Genomic DNA, 26945 nt, shown 5'->3' with positions numbered 1-26945 from the left:
CCGGCCGGGAAGCCTATTGCTGGCCTCCGGAAGACAAACATGGGGCACAGAGCTACCTGGGAACCTCGCAAACACTTGCTGCACAGAGCAGCAGCTCCGCTCCACCACCACTATGCCCACTGGGACTGCGGGGCTTGGGACACAGCCCCAAGCACACTGACTGGCTTTTCCTTTGTTTTCAGATGTTACTGAATACTGAGCTACACTGCCAGAAAACGAAAGGACATCTGCTTCCTACTGCCCCCCAACCCTGAGAAGGGGTACGTGCAGGGATGCTACAGCCAAGGGCAGGCACTGAGCAAGGTCTCGCCCTCTGTGTGTATCCACTGGAGGTGGGAGCCCCCAGGTCCCACAAGCTTCAGGGGAGGTAGACTAAGGGCCAGCTGGGTTGGGCTCCACGATGAAGTCAACTCAGTAGATACGTCCTCCAGGCACTGAAGCTGCTTCAAGATGCTGTTCTCCTTAGAAGGAAAAGTCCGGGAAAGATCTGGAATAGTCTGGAGGAGGGTGGGTGGTGTTAGCACTGTAGGTCACCTAAAGGTTGGTCAACACTCATCTTCTAGACTGGGAGGCACTTGGCAGTGGGAGGCCAAACCCCCTTCGGTGTCTAAAAGCACCAAGTCCCAGCAGAAATTTGGGACCCCCAAACTCCACAGTCAAAACGTGGTGGGTCTAGCAGGAATGTCTGACCGACAGCAAAGTGAAGGCAGCAGGAATAACCTCAATTATAGTCACCACAGAACACCCAGGAGGGCATATTGATTTTCAAGGTGAGAAAGAAGCCAAGCAACCCCTCAACTCATGTTGAATTAGCGGTCCAGACAGACAAAAGCAAAACCCTGTCCCCGATGATTCGCCATCCCCGGCTTCTCCATCAGTCATCTTTGACCCTGAACTGTGGCATGTGGGTGCTTCCTGGGTCCCAGCTTCTGGAGCCCATCCCACCTACTGGAAACCCTGGTCACCTTTCACCTTCCGTGGCGGTGCTTTTGAGCCTATGCTTTTATGTGCCTTGCTGTGCTGAGTGGCACCCACTTTCATCATCATTTCACATCTCACAAAAGAGTGGCCTGTGTACCTGGAAGAAGCTGGTGTGCCCAACTCAACCCCACACAAGAGTATCCTGATAGGCGGGGCATGTGGGTGCTGGGAGCAAAACTAAAGCCACCATCCAGGTCGGGATAGGCCCCTATGGGACCAGCAACTGGGTGGAGTGGGCCTATGAGTGCATAACAATGCAAGGCCTTTGGTTGCAATGGCAAATAAGCAGAGGGAGCTCTTGCCACGGTGAAGGGCTAGATCTTTGCGAGTGATCTGGTGACAACACTCCACAGCCCGACTGTCCGGGCTTAGCTTCCAGAAAGCACAAAGCTGTCAGACCACAGGACAAGTTTCAGAACATCCACTTTCTGAAGTCTGCACAGGGTGTCTTAACAGTCTGGCCTTTTTCTGTGAAACTCCCGGAAACCGATGGTAAAAACTTTTGCCAAAATCTATTGTTCTATAAATAAGCCAAGCAGCCTGTATTGGCCCAGTACTGTGCCTTCCAAAAGGCTACTGAGAAGGCACCCAGATGACTACCAGATATAAATAATTAAACAGTCAAAACCCAGTGTCTTTAAGGTGTGCTCTGCTCAGCACTACAGCAAGGCACAGGCACAGCAGCAGCGTGGACGGTGACAAGCATTTCCAGAAGCTCTTCCCGAGGACCCCGAGGAGGACCGGCCTCAACTGTCAGTCCAGGCAGGGGGTTTCTGTCCTCTCGAGTGACAATAAGGGGGGGGGGGCGGTGAGCACAAGCACCTAGGTCCACCTGGAAGGCAGAACCGGAAGCACGAGTGTCACACAAAGCTGTCCCCAACCCTGTCTGACAGGCACGCGGCCGTGAACAGGAGCACCCCCAAACTCGCTGGCAGCCAGCCCCCCTGCCCTGGCGCCATGTGCCAGGGGACTGGACAAACCCGGTGCCAATGTGGCAAAGTTATTCCTCAATTTCCAACTTGAAGCTGTTAGTGAGAGCTTCTCTTGTCCAGCCGGAGGGTTCAAGAACATTCCAAGTCGCATTGTTTTCCAGCATAACCTGAGAATGTCAACAGCCAGGGGCGGGCACACAGGGCCCGGATACTTTCTGGCCTCGCCCGCCGCCCGTGGGGGCTCCCAGGGCTCGGCCCCCGGTTCCCCGGGCAGAAGTGGGGTGCAGCAGGCCCCGCCCCTCCCCCGCCAGGCCCGGCCCCGGGACGCCGCTCCCCAACGCACCCCCGTCTTTGTCTGCCGGGCCGGGGGTCGCAGCGGCTGGGTCCTGCCCCCCGAAGGGCACAAGGGGGCAGGTGCCCGCGGGCGAGGGCGGGGGTCCCGGCTCGGTCACCGGGAGGGGTCAGAGAGGACCCCGCAGTCGCCAGGGGAGGAGCGGGGACAGGGTGTCCCGGCTCACGGAGGGGGGGGGGTTCCGGCCAGCGGCTGCGGGGAGGGGGTGGGGCGAGGGTCCCTGTACCCGGCCGCGGGAGGGGGGCCGGGCCTCGGGGCGGGGTCCCGTGCGGGGGGCGGGCGGACGCCGGTTTAGGGGCGGCCCCGAGCCCGAGGGATGTCTCACCGAGATAGATGTCTCCGAAAGAGCCGCTGCCGATCTTCCGGCCCAGCCGGTACCGGTTCCCGACTCTGAGCTCCATGGCGGCACGGCCCGGCTCGCTCCTGCCCTCCCGGCCGCTTCCTGGGTCTGAGCTTGGGGAGGCGGCGCCGCCGCTGCCGCTACTGCGGGTCCGGCTGCCAGCTCCGCCCCCCTCACGGCCCCGCTTTCACCATCGCTTTCCAGCGGCCCCACCGCTCCCAGCGCCTCAATACCGGGCGGATGGGACAGTCCGAGCGCCGCCGCCCCTGCTTCGGCCTCCACCGGCCCCGTTTACCCTCTCCCAGCCGCGGATGGACTCGGATCTTCCGGGCCTAAATCCCCCTTCAGCTGCCTGAAGGAGCCGCCGCCATCGCGCTGTGACGTCACTTCCCCTGGCAACCCGGCGGGGCGGGGCCGAGCTGTCCCGGGGGGCGGGGCTGGGGATTCGGGCGATGGGGTGGGGCTGGAGGCATCTCGGGGGCGGCCCCTCATGGGGGCGGGGCCCTGGGAGGCGGGGCTGGCGCGCGCTCAGCTGTCTTGTGCCCTAGAATGATCTGACTCTGGCAGTGCAGTCCGCTATCTGGCTGCCTGCAGCTCCGCTGGCCTCTCAGCTTGCTAGCCGACGTGCTCGTGCAGGGCTTCCTTTGCCAGGCAAGTGCCCTCCCTTCGCTCAGACTCCGGAAAGCGTCCGGCAGTGCCTTTCAGAAGGAGGGGGGCCCGGTAGGCGACTGGAGGGAGTGGCAGCAGGGGGCAAGGGTGTGTAGGGTCCCTCTTTTTTTTTTTTTTTTCTGCCTCCAGGGTTATCTTTGGGACTCAGTGCCTGCACTACGAATCCAGCACTCCTGGAGACTATTTTTCCCTTTTGTTGCCCTTATTGTTTATCATTGATATTGTTATTATTGTTGTTGTTATTGCTGTTGTTGTTGTTGGATAAGATAGAAAATGAGGTAGTGGGGGGAGGAGAAAGACATCTTGCAGACCCGCTTCACCACTTGTGAAGCAACCCCCCTGCAGGTGGGGAGCTGGGGCTCAAACAGGGATCCTTACAATGGTCCTTGCACTTTGTGCCATGTGCCCTCAACCAGCTGCACTACCGCCCAGTCCCGGGCCCCTCAGTCTTGATGCCAGCCATTGGGGAAGGAGAGGGACCCAAACCAGAAAGTGATGACTTTATGCCACACCTCTCTCTGCTACCCCCATTACAATGGAAGAACAGGGAAACAAGCTTTGGATATGAAGCCAACATACTGCTCTGCAGGGGGTGACAAAGATGTGGGCAAGATAGCAGCCTGAGCTGAGGCTAGTTCATTTCTGGGCCTGCAGGGGCCTTTCCTCCTAGGGCACACCCAACACTCTCCCCTCTCAGGACTCTCTCTCCACTCCTTCCCCAGCTCAATGGTACACTCCTGACCAATACCAGTGGGCAGTTCTTTTGAGGAGAGGGCAGGAGAGGCCACAAGCCTCAGTGATAATGGCTAGTGGGTCCTGTCCATGGAGGGGTCAGCACAGCTCTGAGTCTCATGGGACTAGAGGCAAGGGCTTTGCCAAGGCAGTGAACATAGTCTTGTTGGCAGAGTTCATCAACACTTGCTGCCTACTTCAGAGGACCACAAGGCCAGTTGTGAACAGAAAGGGGTCTGCCTTCTGCTCCCTGGGAGATCCAAACCACCATTCTCTTAGCTGATCATGGTCCCTCTTGGTGTACATATCCTCTCTTGGAATAAAAAGATTGGGAGGGGGGGGTGTTTCTAGCTTCCTCTATTGTATTCTCAAAGCAGTGAGCCCCCACACCTATGGACATCTAATCTTTAACAAAGGTTCCCAGAGTATTAAGTGGGGAAAGGAGAGTCTCTTCAACAAACGGTCTTGGAAAAATTGGGTTGAAACATGCAGAAGTGTGGCACAAAGCTCAAGGACCAGTGTAAGTATCCTGGTTCAAGCCCCCGGCTCCCCACCAACAGGGGAGTCACTTCACAAATGGTGAAGCAGGTCTGCAGGTGTCTATCTTTCTTTCCCCCCTCTGTCTTTCCCTCCTCTCTCCATTTCTCTGTCCTATCCAACAATGACAACATCAACAACAACAACAACAATTTAAAAAAAGGGCAACAAAAAGGAAAAAAATGTTTTTAATTCCAAATGGATCAAGGACTTGGATGTTAGACCAGAAGCTATCAAATACTTAGAGGGAAATATTGGCAGAATTCTTTTCCATCTAAATTTTAGAGGCATCTTCAATGATACAAATCCAATTGCATGGAAGACTAAAACAATAAACCAATGGGACTACATCAAATTGAAAAGCTTCTGCACAGCAAAAGAAACCACCACCCAAACAATGAGACTCCTTACAGAATGGGAAAATATCTCACATCTCATACATCAGGCTAATAACCAAAATATATAAACAGCTCACTGAACTCAGCAACAACAATAACAAATGACCTCACCCCAAAAATGGGAAGAGGATATGAACAGAATATTCACCAAGAAGAGATCCAAATGTGTGGATAAAGCATTGGACTCTCAAGCGTGAGGTCCTGAGTTCAATCCCCGAAGCACATATACCAGAGTGATGTCTGGTTCTTTGTCTCTCTCTCTCTCTGCCTATCATTCTTCATGAATGAATAAATAAAATCTTTTTTAAAAGGGAGAGAGAGAAAGATCCATATGAAACAAACATATGAAAAGATGCTCCAAGTCATTGATAGAGAAATGCAAATAAAGACAACAATGAGATAACCACTTCACTAGTGTGAGAATCTCAAATGTGCGAGTAGCAAGCTGATAAGTGGGACCAGACATTCCTCCTTGCATCTTTTCTGTTGCTATCATATAAAGAGGGAGAGGTACCCAGAAGAGGCCTAGCAAGGACCCTCTCAGCAGCCCCTAGTTCATAGACTGCAGCTGTCCTGGTATGTCTTGTTTTCCACTTGTGTTGCACTCGGTGCAGGGGACCAAGCTTGCATGGGCTGAGCTTGGATACCCTATGGGTAAGTGGGCATCAGCAGAGACCGTTCTCATGCATTTATGTGTTAATGTTACCCCTCTAGGCACCAGTCATGAGTGAAAAGGAAAGAATATGCAGAAACAAACATCAGCCTCACAGGAGAGATCTCTGATGACTGTTATATAGACTCTGAAAAATATTTCTTAAAATATCTTAAAAGTTTTGTGCCATGCAGACATGCCCCAGTGATTCATCAAACCATTGAAACCAGGTGGATGATCATGTGACTGAACCCCCTTTCTCTTTCTCACGGACTCACCGTCCTTTTCTATCTTTCCCTACCTCATTGACTACCCCTGTGGACACTCCAAACCCTAAAATGAGAGTAAGATGCTTTCTGAGGGGTTAGTCTGGCATCTTCTCTGGTTGCTAGCACCTGAATAAGCCGTTTTCCTTGCACCATACCTGTCTCTGGATTGATCAGCCTTGGAGTACTGAGCAACTGAGTGTTGGCATTCAGAATAATAATCCAAAAGACCTGACTCAGGTCAGGGCTGGCTGGGAACTGAAGGCCGCACTCTGCTCAGGTCCTGCACTCTAGTCCTTCTTTGCTAGTCCCTGAGTGACCTGGAGAAAGTGCAGAAGCCCTTGACTGAATAAAGGGCAGGAGGAACAGGAGTAAGAGCAAGAGGACCAACACTGGCATGAAGGCTCTCAGCACACACCTGTTCCTGCACTCAGGAAACACTGGCTTCAGAAAGGACTCACTTGGCCAACCTTCAGACAGGGTTCTGGTCTGTGCCTTTACCTTTTCAAAACTCACTTCCTTCTGTTAGTGAGTGTTATAAACTCCACTTTATTCCTTACATAGCTAACTGACACATTCATTGTCGATCAGACCTGTGTGCATTTCTGTAGACAGAACACAACTGGAGCTGCTGTGTGAACGGCAGCAACTTGAAGGGCTGCAGGGGTGGTGTACCCAATAGAGTACATGTTACACACACAGGGACCAAGATTCAAGCCCTCTTCCTCCTCATCCCCCTCTGTAGGAGGACAGAACTTCACTAGCAGTGGACCAGTGATGCATGTATCTTTCTCTCTCCCTATCTCCCTCTTCCTTTTTCAATTTCTTTCTTTCTTTCTTTCTTCCTCTCTTTCTCTTTCTTTTCTTCTTTATTTTTTTTTTTACCAGAGCACTGCTCAGCTCTAGCCTATGGTAGGTAGCACAGGTATTCAATCTGGGACTTTGGAGCCTCAGGCACAAGAGTCTCTTTGCATAACCATTAGGCTATCTACCCCACCCCTTCTTTCAATTTCTCTCTGAATAAATTAAATAACAATAGGAGCTGTAGACCTGTGCTGGCACCAAGCCCCAGTGATAACCTGAGTAGCAATAAAGAAAGTAAAAGAAAATAAGCAACTTCATTGAACAGAAACTGATTTGTTTGAGGAAACTGGGGGAAAGAATTTGGAGGGGCTGACTGAGCACCCCAAAGTCTGCGCTTGCAACCTCACCCTAACTCCTACCTCCCTGTTCCCTACCATGTACCTCAGCCTCTCTCAGCCCCTCCCCCCTATTTCTTACCCTCCCTCCCTGTTCCTTACCTGCAACCAGTCTCTCCCAGTCCCTCCCTCGCCCTTTTTCTTCTTCTAGCGTTTGCCCTTCTTCCTTAGCCAGTCAACAGCGTTAGGTTGAGTCTGATGTAAAGTTTCGAGACCTCCTTTGAATCTGGAGAGGTGGCAGTCACTGACTATGTGGGTCATAGTCTGTCTGTAGCCACAGGGGCAGTTCAGGTCATCTCTGGCTCCCCAGCGGTGGAACATAGCGGCGCACCGGCCATGGCCTGTTCCATAGCGATTGAGGAGGGCCCAATCGTAACGTGCTAGGTCAAAGCCGGGTTGACGCTTGCAGGGGTCTGTGATGAGGTGTTTGTTCTTTACCTCAGCTGACTGCCAACTCTGTTTCCAAGAGTCTGGAACAGAGAAGTTCAGTGTAGGCGTAGGGGACCATATTGGATGACGAGACATCAAGCATTGGACAGGGTGGGCGAAGATATCCGAGTATATTGGCAGGTCCGGTCGAGCGCAGACGTGGGAAATGAACTTAGATGATGCCGCATCCCGACGAATATCTGGCGGGGCGATGTTGCTAAGAACTGGCAGCCATGGAACCGGGGTGGAACGGATGGTTCCAGAAATTATCCTCATGGAGGAATATAATTTGGAATCGACCAAGTGGACATGGGGGCTACGGAACCATACTGGGGCACAGTATTCTGCAGTGGAATAGCATAATGCCAGAGATGATCGTAGTGTGGAAGCGCTCGCGCCCCATGAGGAGCTGGCCAGTCTTGCAATGATGTTATTCCTCACGCCCACCTTTGCTGCAGTTTTTATGAGATGTTTGTGAAATGACAGAGTGTGATCAAGAGTAACACCAAGATAGACTGGCTGGGCTTCATGCTGGATTCTCGTATCGCCAAGCTGCACATTAAGCTCACGCGAGGCCGAGGCATGGTGTAGATGGAAAACAGATTATACCGTTTTTGCAGTGCTAAGGATTAGTCGCCATTTTTTACAGTAATCAGATATCAGAGACATGTCTTTCGTGAGTGTTTCCTCGAGGATGTCGAACTTGGATGCCTGAGTTGCACAGCAGATGTCATCGGCGTAGATGAACTTCCTTGAAGAAGTTTCTGGGAGGTCATTGATGTAAATATTAAATAGCGTAGGAGCCAGAACAGAGCCCTGGGGGAGGCCACTTGAGACAAGTCTCCATCTGCTAGACTTGTCACCCAGATGCACCCGGAATCTTCTGTTTTGGAGAAGAAATGATATAGGGATGCATTGGATCGACCTTTCCATGGTGCATCTCGTGAGTACCCATTCGTTGGGGAAACTGACGATCCTTCCTAGCCGACTGAATCCACATGGATCCCAGTCACTTTCAAAGCCAGCAACAAGCAGCTCCTGACAGCTTTCAAGTTGTTGGTCCTGCTCTTTGAGTCCTCCAACTTAATGTTGAGGGGCTGTCCTTTGCCAAACGTGTTCTTATTGGTCAATTGACGATACAGCATCAGGCAGATGTTATCTGCCTACAAGAAACACATATAGCAGTCGATGAAGCTGCTCAATTCACCATCAGTGGATTCGATTTAATATGCTATAATCTCCCTCCTAAACATGGCCGAGCCATCTACACCAAATCGTGTCTTGTGGACGTTTACCATACGGCCTCTTCGACCTTCTACGGCTCCATTACTATTGGAACTATTCAGCTCGTCAATGTATATAAGCCTCCCAGTGCCTCATGGGATAATGAGGTCCTGCCTAGCCCGAAATCACCCAGCCGTTTACATTGGAGACTTTAATAGTCATCACCAAGACTGGGGCTATTCCTCCACTCGTGCTGACGGCTCTATCTTAGCCGACTGGGCTTCAGCGAATGACCTCTCCCTATTATACTATCCCAAACAGCCAGGCTCTTTTCACAGTGCTAGATGGAATAAAGACTCGTCACCCGACCTGTGCTGGATTAGCACAGTCAACGGCCAAGCCTTTCCCGCTACGAGACAAGTTCTCAAGATCTTCCCGCACAGTCCTCACCGCCCAGCTATCATCCACATTGGTCTCCAGCTCCCACTGATTCTGTGCTCGGAGAAACTAAGATGGAACTTTCGGAAAGCAAACTGGCGTCTGTTCAGTGATCTTACCAACAAATAGATTCCTGCAATTCCAATTAACTCTATCCCCTCTGAAGATTCCTACAGGCGCTTCCGCCAAGCCATCTTCAAAGCAGCTTCCCAAGCCATTCCTCGTGGGAGACGTGCTAACTATACGCCTTGTCTTGATGCTGAATGCGAGCAACTACTAAAGCAGTATGATGAGTCGGGTGACCCAGATGTGGCTGACCATCTCATTGCCTCCCTGGATGCAGCACGCCAAGCCTGCTGGCAACAACTCACGGAAAGTCTGAACTTCACCCACTCAAGTAGGAAGGCCTGGAAGCTTCTTCACAGACTGGGTGCCGGTAGCCAACCCCCTTCCGTCTCCCATCCTCCTGTATCTCCAAACTCAGTGGCCAGTCACCTAACTCAAGTTGGACGTGCTAAGATCGACCCAGTCTGGAAAAGAGAAATTTCCCATGAGTGGTCATCCCACTTCCGGTTATCTTGTCCATCTCCAAAACTCTCTCCCTTTACACTGTCTGAACTGGAAGACGCTTTGAAGAGGGTTAAACCGGGAACAGCTGCTGGCTATGATAACATCACTCCAGAACTCATTCTTAACCTGGGCCCCGAGGCAAAGAAGTGGCTCGCTTCATTCCTGTCCCACATCTTGGAATCTGAGTCTATGCCCAAAGTTTGGTGTCGTGCGAAGATTATAGCGGTTTTGAAACCAAAGAAAGACCCAACACTGGCCACCAACTATAGACCAATTTCTCTCCTCTCCGTGTGTTACAAACTCCTTGAGAGGCTGCTTCTGTCATGTATTTCTCATCTTACAGAGAAATTCCTATCACCCGCCCAAGCTGGTTTCCGCCCAGGAAGATCTACCTGCGAACAAGCCCTGGCCCTCTCAACTTACATTGAAAATGGATTCCAGAAGAATTTAAAGATGGGTGCTGTCTTTGTTGATCTCACAGCAGCCTATGACATGGTTTGGCACCGTGGTCTCCTAGTCAAGATCTCAAGATGCCTGCCTCCATGGGTGGCCAACACTATATCGTTTCTTCTCCCTCCCCCTTATCCATAAAAACCCAGCTCAGGTCAAAGTTGCTGAGGTGGTTTTTTTTACAGAAGCCTGCCATCTTCTCAGGTGATGCTGATGACCTGATTTTTTAAAAATTTTTATTGGGAAAAAAAGAAAAGAGAAATGCCGAACAAAAAAAATTTTTTTTATTGGGGAATTAATTTTTTACATTCAACAGTAAGTACAATGGTTTGTACATGCATAACATTCCCCTGTTTCCCATATAACAATACAACTCCCACTAGGTCCTCTGAATCCTTCTTGGACCTGTATTTTCCCCACCCACCCACCCCAGAGTCTTTTACTTTGGTGCAATACGCCAATTCCAGTTCAGGTTCTACTTGTGTTTTCTTTTCTGATCTTGTTTTTCAACTTCGGCCTGAGAGTGAGATCATCCCATATTCATCCTTCTGTTTCTGACTTATTTCACTCAACATGATTTTTTCTAGGTCCATCCAAGATCAGCTGAAAACGGTGAAGTCACCATTTTTTTACAGCTGAGTGTATATACACCACAACTTGCTCAGCCACTCATCTGTTGTTGGACACCTGGGTTGTGGAAAAGAGTTCTGCCAATATTTTCTTTGAAGTATCTGATAGTTTGTGGTCTAACATCCAAGTCCTTGATCCACTTGGAATTTACTTTTGCATTTGGTGAAATACAGTGGTTCAGTTTCATTCTTCTGCATGTTTCAACCCATTGTTTCCAACACCATTTGTTGAAGAGACTCTTCAAAAAATGTTTTCCCCCATTTAATAGTCTGAGCCCCTTTGTCAAAGATTAGATGTCCATAGGTGTGGGGGCTCACGGTGACCTGATTTTTAAAGACTGCTTATCCCGTCCCTTGCCTCTTGATTAATTGGCCCTTCAAACATGGAGCACCAGTCTTCTTTCAATAACATTCCTGCCCGAGATTCTACTGTTTATTCCCACTGGGCAGGAACCCCTCTGCTCTCTGTCCCTGCTGCCCAGGGTCATTTTATTTTTCAACTCAAAACTGCAGTAGAAGCACATTTCACCTGCAAGGCTGAGTAGGGAGGGGGTTGGAAGTCTTTCCACTGATCTTGAGTGCAGTCATCAGGCTAAGCTGCTTTGAAGGCCAGCTCCACATGGGGTGGGTTCTCTCCTCTCACAATAGCAGAAACCTGTGATGTTATCCTCACCCTCTGCTTCAACCTGCCCCACACATCCACTGGAAGTGACTTCGGTTGTTGAGGTGAATTCTGAATATTGGAAATGGGTGTATATCTTCTTGCTGCCAGGCATAGGGAGCCATAGAAGCTGAACATGAGGGCTGGATTGTGACTCTCCTGATTGATTGCACATGTTACCTTGTGCAAGGACCCAAGTTCAAGCTCCTGCCACAAGCATTAAGAGAGATGCTTCACAGATGGTGAAGTAAGGCTACCAGTGTTTGTCTTTCTCTCCCTCTTCGTGCCACTCTCCCCCCCCAAACACCAATTTTTCTCTATCCTAGCAAGTAAAAAGAAAAGGAAAAAAAAGGATGGCAGGAGCAGTTGATTCGTCATGCAGGCACCAAGCCCCAGCAATAACTCTGGTGGAAATGATGATGATGAGGAGGAGAAGGAGGAGGAGAAGAAGAAGGAGAAGGAGAAGGAGAAGGAGAAGGGGAAGGGGAAGGGGAAGGGGAAGGGGAAGGGGAAGGGGAAGGGGAAGGGGAAGAGATAGAAGAAGAAGAAGAAGAAGAAGAAGAAGAAGAAGAAGAAGAAGAAGAAGAAGCTATCCATTTAGAATTTGGCTACTGTTATTTTTGCAAGTTCATTTGCTTTTGTCATCTGTAGTCCACATGTGAGTGAAACCATCCAGTAGTTGTCTTTCACCTCTTTGTTGATTCCACTTAGCATAATCACTTTTGTTTTCATTCACTTTATTTCAGATGATCCAATACATTGCATAGTAGTATTCTATTGAATAATATACCCCCTAACTTCTTTATCCAGTTACCCATTGATAAACATTTAGGTTGCTTCCATATCTTGGCTACTGTGAATAGTGCAGCCATGCACATAGAAATGCATATATCATTAAAATATTTATTTATTTAGGAGAAAGAGAGAGAACCAGAGCGTCACTCTAGCACATGTGATGCCAGGGACCAAACTTTGGTCTCTGAGCTTGAGAGTCCAATGCTACAGTGGATACACTATATATCTCATGGACACTCATATATACTTTTGAATTTGAGCTTTCAAGTCCTTTACGTATATGCCTAGGGGTGGTACTGCTGGGTCCTAAGGTATTTCCATTGTTATCCTGGGTTCTACACTTTGGAATGGGGAAACGGTGAACTTTATTATGTTAAGTGAGTTTTACCTCAGTTACAAAAATACACCAACCAGCTCTGAAGACTGAGTCAAACAGGGCTGAACAGGAAAGGGGGCACTAGGTCAGGCACCAAGTTTCAATTTCCACTCTGCTACAGTTGTACAACCTCAGGCATGTAACTCAGCCTAGTGTGCTCTGCTTTCTCCTCCGTGAAACAGGATGGTAAGAAGACAGTGCCCCTAGGATTCTCATGGGGATCAGCAGGACTTAGAACAGGACCAGGGGGAGTCTGGCGGTAGCACAGCAGGTTAAATGCAGGTGGCACAAAGTGCATGGACCAGTGTAAGTATCCCGGTTCAAGCACCGGCTTCCCACATGCTGGGGAGTCGCTTCACAAGTAGTGAAGCAGGTCTGCAGGTGTCTATCTTTCTCTCCCCCTCTCTGTCTTCCCCTCCTTTCTCCATTTCCCTCCGTCCTATCCAACAACAACAATAATAACTACAACAATAAAACAAGGGCAACAAAAGGGAATAAATAAATAAATATTTAAAAAAAAGAACAGGACCAGGGACCAAATAAATACACTATCTTCCCTTAATATCACCCACTGGGTCTTGGAAAGTACAACTTAAAAACAGAAACTTTATCTAAGGTGATATAGTCCTCCTGTCTCATCTGGTGTCAACAAGGATTTTTTTTTTTCTTACTAAAGTTATAAGACAACTCTGGTAGGAAACTGAGATACTTGAGGTCTTGTGTTACTGGCTTATGATGTTGCAACTATATATGTTTTTCAATATATAGTGGTGCGAAAGTGCTGTATAGTCAGTGGAAACCTTACCTTGAGGTTTTTTACTTTTAATTTTTTTCCACCAGAGTTACTGCTGAGGCTCAGTGCCTACACAACTCCATATTGCCAATGGTCATTTTTGATAGTGGATAATAGACAGAGAGAGATAATGAGGGAGGGGGAGGAAGGACAGAGAGAAGGAAACACTACACCAATACTCCACTGCTTATTAAGGATCCCCTCTGTAGGTGGGAGCCAGGGGCTTGAAACTGGTCTTTGCACATCTGTGCTCTGTTGTGTCTGTACCTCCAGTGATTTTTTTTTTTTTTGCCACCTGGGTTATCACTGGGGCTTAGTGCTGGCACTATAAATTCAATTGCTTCCAGCAGCCAATTTTTTCTTTCTTTTTCTTTCTTTCTTTCCTTCTTTCTTTCATTTTTTTTTCATTTTACCTGATAAGAGAGAAACTGATAAGGAATGGGGAGAAAAGATAGAGTGGGAGAAAGAAAGATAAGCACCTACAGACCTGCTTCACCACTTGTGAAGCCTCCCCCTACAGAAGGGGAGTGAAAGCTTGAACCCAGGTCCTTGTGCATGGTAACATGCTCAACTGGGTGCACCTACATCGGGCCCCAGTACCTCCAGTTTTGAATATGCTCTCCCTCCTGGCAATTGTTATAGGGATCCTCCCCTGTGTTGCTAGGCAGCCCTGCTCCCAGCCAGCCCTGCGATTAGGAGGGGAAGTGGGCCATACTTACAGTGCACTGTGATAGCTAGCCAGAGCTCCTCAACTCTCTGTTCTAAACCAGGCCTTACTACATTAGATGCATTCATCTAGCTGGAGGCTAATGTGAGTGCTCCCAGTCACCTTTATGACAGGCCTGGCTAAAGGCCAACAGAGCATAGAAACTTAAGCATGTCAGCCTAGATGAAGGGGCTGACATGCATATCTGATTTAGGGTAACTCCAACTCAAGGTAGATAAGTACAGGGTTATTGGGAGGCAGTCCCACTGTAAGCAAGGCAGCTATGCAGAAGTATCTGCTACTTCTTTTTTTTTTAATTTTTTATATTTATTTATTTTCCCTTTTGTTGCCCTTGTTTTTTATTGTTGTTGTTATTGATATCATCATTGTTAGACAGGACAGAGAGAAGTGGAGAGAGGAAGGGAAGACAGAGAGGGGGAGAAACCTGCTTCACTGCCTGTAAAGTGACTCCCCTGTGCCCCGCTGCACTACCGCCCGACTCCCCTATCTGCTACTTCTATGAATATGAGTGGTGTTAATTGCAGAGAGTAGCATTGGGGGCAGCAGCATCCATGTTTGCCAGCAGAACAGGTGGCAGTGCCCTGGCCCAATAGTCGCCTCCACCCGACCCACAGGGCAAGGCAGGATCTGTGCCCATCTGGACCCTTAACCAGGTGCTCTTGAGTCCTGGGGGCATGGTCAGCACTAATGATTGTCCTTGATGCACTAGTACAGTTCCCCACTGAGGCGCAGTCTGGGGAGGGCAGGGCCGATGAGCCAACCAGCTGGACAAGCCGTGGGTCCTCCGTGAGCAGGGCTGCTTCTGAGAGGGGAGCAGCCTAGGAGGGGGCAGTAAGCAAGGAGGACCCTCTGTGGTCCTGAGAGTAGCCCAAAGGTGAGGGCCAACCTGCTGTGCCCATGTGTGTGTGGGTACATGGGAGGCCCAGGACTATGCCAGGACCCAGGCTGGACAGAGATACCATGGGAGTCAGGAGCAACCTTTCAGGTTCCAGCAGGCGGGTGGTGCCAACCCCATGGTGAGTCTGGCAGAAGTGTGTGGTGGGGGATATAAATGAGCCCCCGAGTCCAACCAGCTCCTCACGACTCAGGCTAGGGACAAGGCCAGGAGCTGCTGGGACTCTGACATTGGTGGTCCTGCTCTGGGGCAGCTACTGGTCACAAACAAGTACATAATAACTTAAACATGAATAAAGTTGCCCCCCCCTCCAGTCTGGCTAGCACACCCCAAGCTTTCAGTGACACCTAGATTGGGCAGCACAGAATGGGACGTTGCCTTTGTCCTAGAAAGTTCTCTCAGGCCAGGCTGCTGGAGACAAGCTTATCTCAGTGGGGTTGGGGTCAGAGAGGAGCACTTGGCAATGTCTGGCAACATAATTTTTTTAAAAAGTATTTTATTTGCTTTATTTTAATGAGAGAGTGAGAGCAAGAGAGATAAGAAGAGGAAGACAAAGACCAGAGCACTGCTCAGCTCTGGCTTATGGAGACGCTGGGGATTGAACCTGAGACTCTGGGGCCTCAAACATGAAAGTGTTTGAAGAACCATTGTACTATCTTTCCAGCCCCTGGCAACTAAAATGAGGGAGTCTCTGGCACCCTGTGGGTGGAGGCTGAGGTGCACAGGAGTCCCCTGACAAGAATGTTTCAGTCCCAGGATTTTTTTTTTAATATTTATTTAATTTATTTATTCCCTTTTGTTGCCCTTGTTATTTTATTGTTGTAGTTATTACTGTTGTTGTCGTTGTTGGATAGGACAGAGAGAAATGTGTTGGGCAGTATGCCACCTCCCCCTGGCTTCTGCTTAACCATATGCCTATATAGGGATTTAATGATCCAAAGCTTTGGTCTGTTTACATAAATCACTTTTACATAAAGCACTCCAGGGCATTGGTGGTTCAGTGATAGGATTCTCGCCTGTTCCGCCCCCTCCTTGTCACACTCTGATTTTCACCAGTCACTTTTCTCTCCACCCTCTCTATATCACATCCTGTTTCCACCCTACTTGGAGAGTATAAAAACAGCTGCTCTTCTGATTAAAGACACCTGGAAATTGCTTTCCCGCTCCGAGAGTTCCAGAGTGTATCTCCTGCGGAAGTTAGTGCGGCACGAGTTCCTGATCCCTCTCCCACGCAGCAGCCTAGATCGGCTCCAGTTGAGTTCTCTCCAAGCCAGAGAGCACTAGCTCGGGAAGAAGTACCCTCAGGCTATCCTGGCAGAAATGGAGAGAGGAGGGGAAGACAGAGAGGAGGAGAGAAAGATAGACACCTGCAGACCTGCTTCACCGCCTGTGAAGCAACTCCCCTGCAGGTGGGGAGCCGGGGTTCGAACCGGGTTCCTTATGCCGGTCCTTGTGCTTTGCGCCACCTGCGCTTAACCCGCTGCGCTACAGCCCAACTCCCTCAGTCCCAGGATTTTACATGTAAGTGGCGTGGAGGTGGAGACCCTGCCCAGGTGGAGCCAGAGCCTCATAAGCACCTTGATACTCTAAGGACACCCCAACTCCCACACTTGTCTTAGTCATTGCCAGGTAGGGGTGTGAGCACTGGAGGAATCTAGCTGCTAGAAGGGACTCTGCTGTGCATCCCAGATGGGGCAGGACATTATAAACCTGAGTGTTATCATTCCTCTGCCAGTGGTGGGGGAGCTGGCAGGGGGGAGGGCAACCTGAACTGAGTGGGTTCAGGTCCAACATTTAGAATCTGGACACCCCTCCCCTCCCACCAACTTGCCTCTTGTGTGGAGTACTAGAAGCCTTCCCCAGGACAACTTTCCTTTGGGTGAAGGATTACCTGCTCCTGAATTGTGGATGTGGGGCTCAGGGCCTGCACAACTCCCAAGTGTGGGAGGGTCAGTCTGGGTGCAAGAGACAGGGGTCTGGTAGTCTTCAGGGACTGACAGAGCACCTGTGTGGTGACTCAGTATACCGGCGACCATGGATGGAAGTCCCAGCACAGTGTTGACATCAGTCTTGGAGACAGAGTATGCAGTGATCTGTACAGGCGCATGGTGGACTGTGGGTGGATCCAGTCTGTGCTGGTGCACAAAGCATTGTGGGTGGACTGAATAGACTTAAAAGACAGCCAGCCAGAAGTCAGCTGTCTTTGACTGCTGCTTCTTCTCCTGGTCAGAAGCATCTTGGTGGAGGTGCTCCAGGTATCTGTCATGGCTACTTCTCCCGGGAACTGAACACGTGTGACTCTGCTATCTGGTAAACTTTTAGACCCCTCTACAGCCAGGAACAACCTTTACCAGAGCTGATAATTGTTTATCTTACGGAACTAAACTGTTGATTACTGTACTCAGACTTTATGGAGCTAGAGTATTCTTAACCCTTGATGATAGTTGCTTATTTTTCTTTTTACCTGTTTCACCCTAATAAACATTGTTTTGTTTAAACCTGTTCCTAGCTCCCCGCTATGAATCCTTTTACATACTGCAGCAGCCAAACTAACCCCATTTAAGTTAAATAACAACACACCTGCCTCAGACCTGACCATGCCATGAACTGCATGGGGGGTCGACAGCCAGCTTCCGCCTATCCCCACATCGTGCCTGCAGCCTAGAAAGCACTGAGCCCTGGCACAGTGGGGTGTGGCCGGAGCCTGTGGGTGCTGTGACTACAACAGACAACTCCCAGGTCCCTTCCCTGCTTGAGCAGGACCTCCCCACCCCAGACTCCTCCCCACCTCAGACACCCCTGGGCACCCCATCCTTGTTGCAGCCTCGAAGGTCATAAGGAAGTGAGCCAAGAGCCTCCTAGCCACGTCTCCTCTCACCTCTGCCCTTCAGCATTGGTGGCCCCACCACACCCTGTCCTTGTCACTCCAGGGACTGCAGTGTGGGAGGTGGTGCCACTAGGTGCCAGGGACTGTGACCTGCTATAGTCCTAGTATCATTCAGCCTAAAGGAACTTGAGGTGATCCCCAGGCTCCTTCTCCATCTGATGGTGACTACTGGCCTGTCAGGGCCAGGGTAGGCAAGGGTGGGGGGCATGCCTGTTCCAGGTTTCAGGGTGGTGTCATTTTCCACCAGGCCCACCCTGTGTGCCCCACCTTTTCAGGTGCCAGCCAGGCTGCCTGGCACAATTGCGATGGCTCTGATCACCTATCTCTGCATCTCTGCCTTGTGGGTGACAGTGCTATGAGTCACTATGAGGAGCTTTTCCCATCCCTGGTGCCTGCTCGACCCTCCCACCTGCCCCCAGGAGCAAAGCCCTCAGCAGCTGCCCCTCACTGAGCTGGCAGCATGGAAATTCCCAGCATCTTTCCCCCCAGCACCATCTACTTACTGGCTGCAGGTGGGCAGGTGTGGGACTCCTCCTCCACTCCTACGCATCCGTGGAGGTGTGGCTGGGGTCTCTGACCACAGAGGGAATCCACCACCCCAGTCTTCTCCAGCTGGGTTAACTCACCAGCTCAGAGACCCAGTGGGAGATTGTGGGATTATGTGAAAGCATGGTAGAGCATAGGGGAACTCCCCCATCCTTGGGATGGAGGTCTGAAAAGACACCCCACCTATCAGTCTCTCCCTTTCGAGGACAGAGCTTGGAGGGAAACACTTTCCTGACTCAGTTCCCCCTTGTCAGTCTCCCAGGCTTCAGAGGCCTGCAACCTCTCACACTTAACTCATTCCCCTGCTGCAAACCAAATGGTTTCCTGCTTGAAAGTTCACTTAAAGTTCGAGTTCACCATCTTTTGATCACATATAAAGTATACTCCATCACACTGCCTTGCCAGTAACTTAACGATGAGACCCCCACACACCTTATTCCTCCTTCTTTGATCATGTTTTACATTAATACTCTGCCCTTCTCCACTTTATCTTACTCCACTGGTTTAACCACCATGTTTTTCTTAGTACCTTTAGATAATTAACATCTCTTGTTTCATGGTAACTAATTGCTTTGACCTTTTGGTATCTGATCAATTCCCATCATTCCTTCACCCTCCCCACCATAGGGGTACTGACCTTTTAGAAACCTATGATTACTGACATATGTGAAAAATGTTCTTTGTTCCACTTTGCTATATAAGCACTCTCCTTTCTGAATAAAATAGGAAGTTCATACCTGAATTTCTCCTGACTGTCCTTTCTGCATCATGCACATCTCTTGAATAGGTGATGGGGAGGCCAGCGGCTACCTCGGTTGCAAGGCCACCCACGTGAGCACCAGCAGGAGATGACACACTCAGCCTGGCAGCACTAAGCATGTCCCTCATCCCCATCCCCAGGCTTCAGAGAGGGGGTGTCTGGGCCATGGTGCAGGTTCTGGGGACTCTTAATCCAATCACAGCCAGATTGGGGACATTCTCTGGGTGTTCACACCTGCCTGGGGTAGTCAGAGAAGTCAGGGTTAACTTCTTGGTTGAAGAAGAAAAATTCAGGGGGCTGGAAGGTAGAGCAGCAGGTTAAGCATACATGGCACAAAGCAAAAGGACCAGTGAAAGGAACTGTTGGATCCCCACCTGCAGGGGATCCAACTGCTTCACAAGTGGTGAAGCAGGTCTGCAGGTGTCTTTCTCTCCCCCTCTCTGTCTTCCTATCTTTTCTTGATTGATTTCTCTGTCCTATCCAACAACATCAGTGACAAAAATAACAGTAATAACAACAACAATGATAAGTAACCAGGGCAACAAAAGGGAAAAAACAGCCTCCAAGAACAGGGAATTCAGAGCCCTAGGGATAACCCTGGAGGCAAAAAAAAAAAAAAAAAAAAAAAGAGAGAGAGGAGAAGAAGAAGAAGAGGAAGAAGAAAAATGCAGTTGGCAGTAAGCTTCCTCCTCCCCTCGGTATAAACAGGACTTTATTTATTTTCTATTTTTATTAGATAAGACAACTAGAAACTGAGAGGGTAGGGGGTGATAGACAGGGAGAAAGAGAGATGTGCATGGGGGTAGATAGCATAATGGTTATGCAAAGAGACTCTCATGCCTGAGGCTCCAAAGTCCCAGGTTCAGTTGCCCATACCACCAGAAATCAGAGCTGAACAGGACTCTGGTAAAAGAGAGAGAGAGAAGAGAGAGGAGAGAGAGGAGAGAGAGAAGAGAGAGGAGAGAGAGGAGAGAGAGAGAGACCTGCAAACCTGGGAAGCATCTTGCCTGCAGGCAGGGAGCGAGGGTTCAAACTGGGGTCCTTGTGCATGGTAATGTGGGTGCTTAACTGGGGGCTCCCAGCCCCAGCATAAACAGGACTTTCTACTGCTGTAATCAAAGTGGCCTTGGGCAGCAGCCTTAGAGACTGCTTGTTCTGCGAGAGCCAATGATAACCCAAACAAAATTTATTTTCTTGATTTGGAAAAATGACCTTTCAGTTTGTTGCTATTCTTTTAAACTTCTTGCCATCAAGTAGTTGAAAAATGTATAAAAGCAAGAAGCCTAGCTTGTTCTAGGCTGTTTATTTTGGATGTGAGTCCACTAAGCCTACTGACATTAAATAAACACCACTTCCTGCCTAATTGCTTCAGTGTGTCCCGTCTCTGAAAAATCCCACAAAAGGGAGAGGTGGGGACAGAGCAAGCCGAGTCAGCATTTGAGTACAAGAAAGGCCAACTGTCTTGAGTGTTATAAATGGTGGTGGTGATGGCTGGGGTATAGATAGCTCAACTAGCAGAGCATCAGACTTCCTTTTTTTTTTAATAAAAAAAATTTTTTTTTAAATATTTATTTATTCCCTTTTGTTGCCCTTGTTGTTTTATTGTTGTAGTTATTATTGTTGTTGTCATTGTTGGATAGGACAGAGAGAAATGGAGAGAGGGAGGGGAAGACAGAGAGGAGGAGAGAAAGATAGACACCTGCAGACCTGCTTCACCGCCTGTGAAGCGACTCCCCTGCAGGTGGGGAGCCGGGGTTCGAACTAGGTTCCTTATGCCGGTCCTTGTGCTTTAGCATCAGACTTTCATGCCTGAGGTTCCAGGAACTGCATGTGCTACAGTGGTGCTACAGTGGTCTGTCTGTTTCCTTTTCTCTCTCATGTGAAACTCTGTCTCACATACATATACATTATATTATTTTCCTTGCCTTCCAGTGGCCTTTTTAAATATAATTTTTTAAAAATCTTTATTTATTGGACAAAGACAGCTAGAAATCAAGAGAGAAGGGGGTGATAGAGAAGGAGAGAGACACCTGCAACACTGCTCCACTACTTGTGAAGCTTTCCCCCTGCAGGAGGGGCTGGGGGCTGGAACCTGGGTCCTTGCGCATTGCAACATGTGCACTCAACCAGGTGCGCCACCACCTGGCCCCCCAGTGGCCTTTTAAAAGTATTTATGTATGTATTTATTTTAGATAGAGACAGAGATAAATTGAGAGAGGTAAAGAGATAGGGAAAGAAAGAGACAGACAGCTGCAGCCCTGCTTCACCACTTGCAAAGCTTCTCCCCTGTAAGTGAGGGGAACAAGGGCTTGAACCCTGGCACTTGCACACTGTAACTTGTGCACTCTACCAGGTGTGTCGCCACCTGGTCCCCAGATTTTCTTTCTTTCTTTCTTTTTTAAATTGGGAACACATTAGTAAAGTTGGAAACCTAAATGAAGTAAATCCATTTTTGGAAAACATAAAATGACCAAAAAAGAGCAAAGAACAGGGATGAGCCAAAGTGGCTGCTGGCCCCTCCCATCTTCTGCCTGGAGCTCCCCCTTCCCCTCCATGCCAGAGACAAGCTCATTCCTGTCTTGAACAGAATGTTCCAAAAAGTGAAAGAGTGAGTGCGCTCAACTCACTCTCCAAGGCCCAGGGAATCCTAGTTTCTGAGCAAAGACCAAGGCAAGAGGATTATGGGAGACTCGTTTTACTCAGGGGCTTAGAAATCTGAAATGAAATATTATATATGAGAAATATTTTTTAGATAGAGGCAGAAGTCCGGATTTCTCTAGTTTAGTATCAAACAATATCAATGCCATTCACTCCAGGAATCAGCTGAATGAGGAAGATTCTCTGACTCACGGGGGTACAGAGAAGAACTTTTGAAATGTGTGCTGTGGACAGCAGACTTCACTTGACTGGTTACTGATTCAAAAGCTCTTGACCCAGAGCATTTTGTTCACCAAGCCCACAGCCCCTGTGTACCTGGTGGAGACACTGCAGTGACTGACACCACGACTCTGGACAAGCCAGCTAGTGACTGAGCCAGTGAGATGCCGTGTTTGTATGCACCCCACCCCACACTTCACATGCTTAACGCTATCCTCTTCTGATGGTGCTAGGGGATAAGTAAGCCTGGAGGTTGGAGCTCAGGGTGGGAGAAATGCTTTGGAAGAGATGAGTTGCCCCCTCTCTTTTTAATTACTTAATTAATTCAATTTTAATTAATATCAGTTTTTTTTCCCTTTACCAGAGCACTGATCAGCTGTGGCTTATGGTGGTGCAGGGAGTGAATTTGGGACTTCAGAGCCTCAGGCATGAGAGTTTCTTTGCATAACCATTATTCTATCTACCCCATCTCTTCTTCTTTCTCCTTCTTCTTCTCCTTCTTCTTCTTCTTCTTCTTCTTCTTCTTCTTCTTCTTCTTCTTCTTCTTCTTCTTCTTCTCTCTCTCTCTCTCTCCGTCAGTTGAGGTCACAGCAAGAAGCCAGCTATGTACAAGCCAGCAAGAGCACTCTCACCAGATACTGGGTCTGCCAACATCTTGATCTTGGACTTTCAGCCTCCAGAAATTGGAGAAGTCTGTCGTTTAAGCCGCAGAGCTTGTTTATAGCCACATGAACCTAGACACTCGTCTGGGCTTTTCTCTTTTGAGCTTATCGCCTTATCAGACCACAAAGCCTTGGTGTGGATAGCTACAGCAGGTTTGACGATGGCTGCTCTAACGTGGAAGTAACCAAAACACGCCTTAGTGCAGGAATGGGTATAGACATACATGCGTGTGTATAAATGGGGGATTACTTAGAGTCAAGAAGACACCCACTCTCCAGGCGCACTAAGGCACAAATGGAGGGGCAAGTACATTGGCTGGCTCTGTGAAGCCACAGCCTGAAAATGTGACATGTTCTGTGGTCCCAGCTATATGACATTTGGGAAAACAGGAAGACTGTGGAGACAGCAAAAAGACCAGTGGGGTGGTAGCTGGGGGTGGGAGGTGGTTTGGCTGGCAGAACATTGAACTTACAGGTCTGAAGTTCCTGTTCAACACTAGACACTACAGATACCAGAATAGTGTTCTGGCCCTTATCTCTCTATCTCATGTGAGAATGCTCTCTCTCATACTAAAAAAAAGACTAATGGGTGCAAGGGGTTGGTGGGGGAGAAAGGGTTAAGTGGGTGAGGGAATAGAGGGACTTTGGAGACCGTGGGTCTCTTCTCTGATACTGTAATGATAAAGGCATGGGAAGCATTGCTTGTTCACTAAGCAGACTTAATATTCACACATTTAAAGGGATCGTTTTGTTATGGTGGAATGTCAAAGGATCTCACAGTCACAAAGGCTGAAACAACCTTGCTGAAGAAGCTGCAGATGTGTCACTTTGAGAGTGAGCTGAGTCTTTAGGATAAAAGACAGGAAAATCTGCAATGAAGAATGACTGCAGTTGGCAAAGTGGCCTCCTGGGGGCTCTGGTTAACCATTCTGAAACCACCGGAGACTTGAGCCATTAAGAACGCAGATGGTGGAAGGGGGAGCCTGCTGGCTCACTGGTCACTGGTGGAATGGGAGCTTCCAGGTGAAGAATTGGGAGGGCTAGAGTTATCCATGAGGTCACTGAATGTGGATGCTTGGAGGACGGAGTGGGACATCTGCAAATGCGTGCATACGTCCTGGCTAGCACACATGCAGATCCGTGCTCTGCCTGCCAAGAAGCACCAGCAAGGCCTGGGGACAGGCCTCAGGGGAGCCTTGCTTTTGCACCCCAGTATCTGACACTGTGAGAGTATCTGGGTTGTTTATGCCTCAGACTCCGGCCTTGATTATGGCAGCTGTAGGACAGTATGGAAAGCAAGTCAACAAGCACTCAAAATCCACATTCCTGAATCCACAGTTCACATGCTAAACGCTATCCCCTTCTGATGGTGCTAGGGGGTGAGTAAGCCTGGAGCGTGGAGCTCAGGATGGGAGAAATGCTTTAGAAGAAATGAGTTGCCCCCTCTCTTTCTAACTACTTAATTAATTTAATTTTAATTATTATCAGTTTTCTTTCTTTACCAGAGCACTGATCAGCTGTGGTTAAAAGTGAGAGAAAGAAAGAATAAAAATAAATAAAGAGAAAAAAGATAAAAATGGCCACTGGGAGTAGTGGATTCATAGTACTGGCACTGAGCCCCAGTGATAACCCTGGTAATAATAATAATGATGATAATAATAATACTTATGGTTCAGCATAGGTTCCTTGTCCCAAGACTGTTAATTGTGCTTATTTATTCCATGGGCTGGCAGTAATCCCAGACTCTCAGGTACCCCCCTGAAACTGCTCATTCAAGCCCCTCATCAGTCATCATCATGTTCCTTTACTTCCCCACAAAATATATTTGATCATCCCCAGAAGTGAAGTATATGACAAGGTAAAGAGGGAGAGAGACAGAGAGACACCTGCAGCCCTGCTTAATTGCTGTGAAGCTTTCCCCCTGCAGATGGGGACTGGAGGCTCAAACTCAAGTCCTTGAACATTGTAACATGTGCACTCAACGAGGTGTGCCACCATCTGGCCTCTAGTTTTTAAAAATTTTTAAATTATCTTTATTGGATAGAGACAGCCAGAAATTGAGAGGGTAGAGGTGATAGAGAGGGAGGGAGACAGAGAGACACCTACAACACTGCTTCACCACTCAAAAAGCTTTCCCTCTACAGGTGGGGACCAAGAGCTCAAACTTGGGTCTTTGTGCATTGTAATATGTGCACTCAACCAGGTGTGTCACTATCCGGCCCTTCCCTCTCCCTCTGTTTCCCCTTTCCCTCTTAGTTTCTGTCTGCCTTATCAAATATAAGAAAGAAAAAAAAATTGGGGCCAGGCGGTGGCACACCTGGGTAAGCACACACACTACAATGAACAAGGATCTGGGTTCAAGCCCCTGGCTCAAGCCCCTGAAAAGCTTCACAATTGGTGAAGTAAATCTACAGGTGTCTCTCTCTCTCTCTCTCTCTCTCTTTCCCCCTCCCCTCTCTATCCAATCATAAATAAATAGATTAATTACTTAATTAATTAAAAAAGAAAGATGTCTATAACCTTGGGAGAACCAATGCAGTTTCCAATGAAGGAAATAGTGATAGAGGACTGTGGTGGTGGGAATGGTATGGAATTGTACCTGTGTTATCTTGTAATTTTTTGTAAATCAATATTAAATTACCAATAAAAGTTATAAAAATATAAAAAATAAAATTAAAATAAAGCCCCCTAATTTTTTTTTAAGAGAAAAGAGGCATGGAGCTTAGAGATGCCACTGCTTACTCTCCGGCAAGCCTTCTCTCCTTCTGTCCTTTAAATCTTCTGGATTATTCTTTCTTAAATTTATTTATTTATTTGATAGTGACAGATAAATTGATAGGGAAAGGGGAGGTAGAGAGGGGGAGAGACAACTAGGTGGTGGTGCACTTGGTTAAGTGGTCTTACACTCTTCTCTCAATTTCTCTCTGTTGTATCAAATAAAGAAGAGAGAGAAAAAACAAAAAAAGGAATAAAGAAAGAAAAGAGATGAGAAATGAAAAGAAAAATGGCTTCTAGGAGTACTGGGTTCATAGTGCTTGCACTGAGCCCCAGCAATAACCCTGGTGGCAATATAAATAAATAAATAAACAAACAAACAAATAGTAACAGAAAGGAAGGAAGGAATTAAAACAGAGAGAGAAGGATTCGACTTCCGGAGGCGGAGCTACGAGCAGCAGATCGCTTTCTCTCCTCTCCTCTCCTCTCCCGGATCAACTAGGAATACCAAAGGAGACCACCCGGACCGAAACAAGACAGGACTAGAATGACCACAGAAACCCAGTAAATCACCCGTGAGTACAAACACGCGTGGCTGGTGACAGAGAGGAGAGAGGGGCCTAAGAAGAGATTAAGTGACTGCTAACAGTTCAACAGTTTGTCAGTGGAGACACCACCTCCAGTCTGCTCCACCAACAAGGGGACAGCTGAAGGGAGGAAAGGACTCCCCAGAGACTCACCAAGTACAACTCTGAGTCTCCATTGCTACTACCCTCAGAATCTGGAGCAGCAACAGGGAGGGACAACAGGGCACAGAGATCTAACCGGGAAACTCAGGAGAAGACCTATACCTCGGTGGCATAGCTGAAGGGCTTTGAAAGTCTCTTTGCATAACCACTGGATTATCTCTGCCACACCCTGCTTTATCTCTTGGTCAGGAGTCATTGATTAAGCCAAGAAGCCTATTGATAGTTTAAAAGCCCTCAGGCTACCATAGCCTACAGGGGAAAAAAAAAAAGGCTTTTACACCACTGAACTCCAACTCAGGGATTGAAAAAACTGTTAACTTATATAAAATGGTTAAAACAACAAGAAAAAATAATGGAGACTCGAACCAGAACAAGAGTCCAGCTAAAGGTCCTCCAGAGGGCGAAGCACAAAACAACAAGTTCAACATCCAAACATTAGCTAAGAAAATAACAGGAGTGAGTAAAGAATTTGAAAAAATTGTAATCAGAAATGCAGGAACAACAAATGAGAATATGGAAGAAAATTCTAATAATCTCATGGTTATTAGAGAGCTGAAAGCTGAAATCGCTGAGCTAAGAAGGCAACTAGCTGAACAAGCTAAAACAGTATCAGAGCAGGGCGACAAAATAGATGAACTCCAGAAAGCAGTAGAGGGCAGAGAGAATAGAATCAATGAGGCTGAAGACAGAATTAGCAAGATTGA

General features: G+C 48.4%; 1 protein-coding gene across 4 annotated transcripts in view; it reads right to left on the bottom strand.

The window, feature by feature from the left end:
• CSNK1D (casein kinase 1 delta) overlaps nucleotides 1-2992 on the bottom strand; it is a 35002-nt gene extending 32010 nt beyond the window's left edge. For 2 of the 4 annotated variants that reach the window (XM_007524456.3, XM_060171704.1), the window contains exon 1: nucleotides 2591-2991. In XM_007524456.3, the coding sequence (XP_007524518.1) occupies nucleotides 2591-2666 (76 nt within the window). In that variant the 5' untranslated portion in view covers nucleotides 2667-2991. Of the gene's footprint in view, nucleotides 1-2590 lie in introns of all 4 variants that reach the window. The other 2 variants (XM_007524455.3, XM_007524457.3) reach the window with 2 other exon arrangements.
• Nucleotides 2993-26945: the final 23953 nt, after the last annotated feature.

Source organism: Erinaceus europaeus, chromosome 14, assembly GCF_950295315.1.
Source record: "Erinaceus europaeus chromosome 14, mEriEur2.1, whole genome shotgun sequence".
Classification (NCBI taxonomy): domain Eukaryota; kingdom Metazoa; phylum Chordata; class Mammalia; order Eulipotyphla; family Erinaceidae; genus Erinaceus; species Erinaceus europaeus.
Note: the sequence above shows the minus strand (reverse complement) of the source record. Positions and strands in the feature narration are given on the sequence as shown.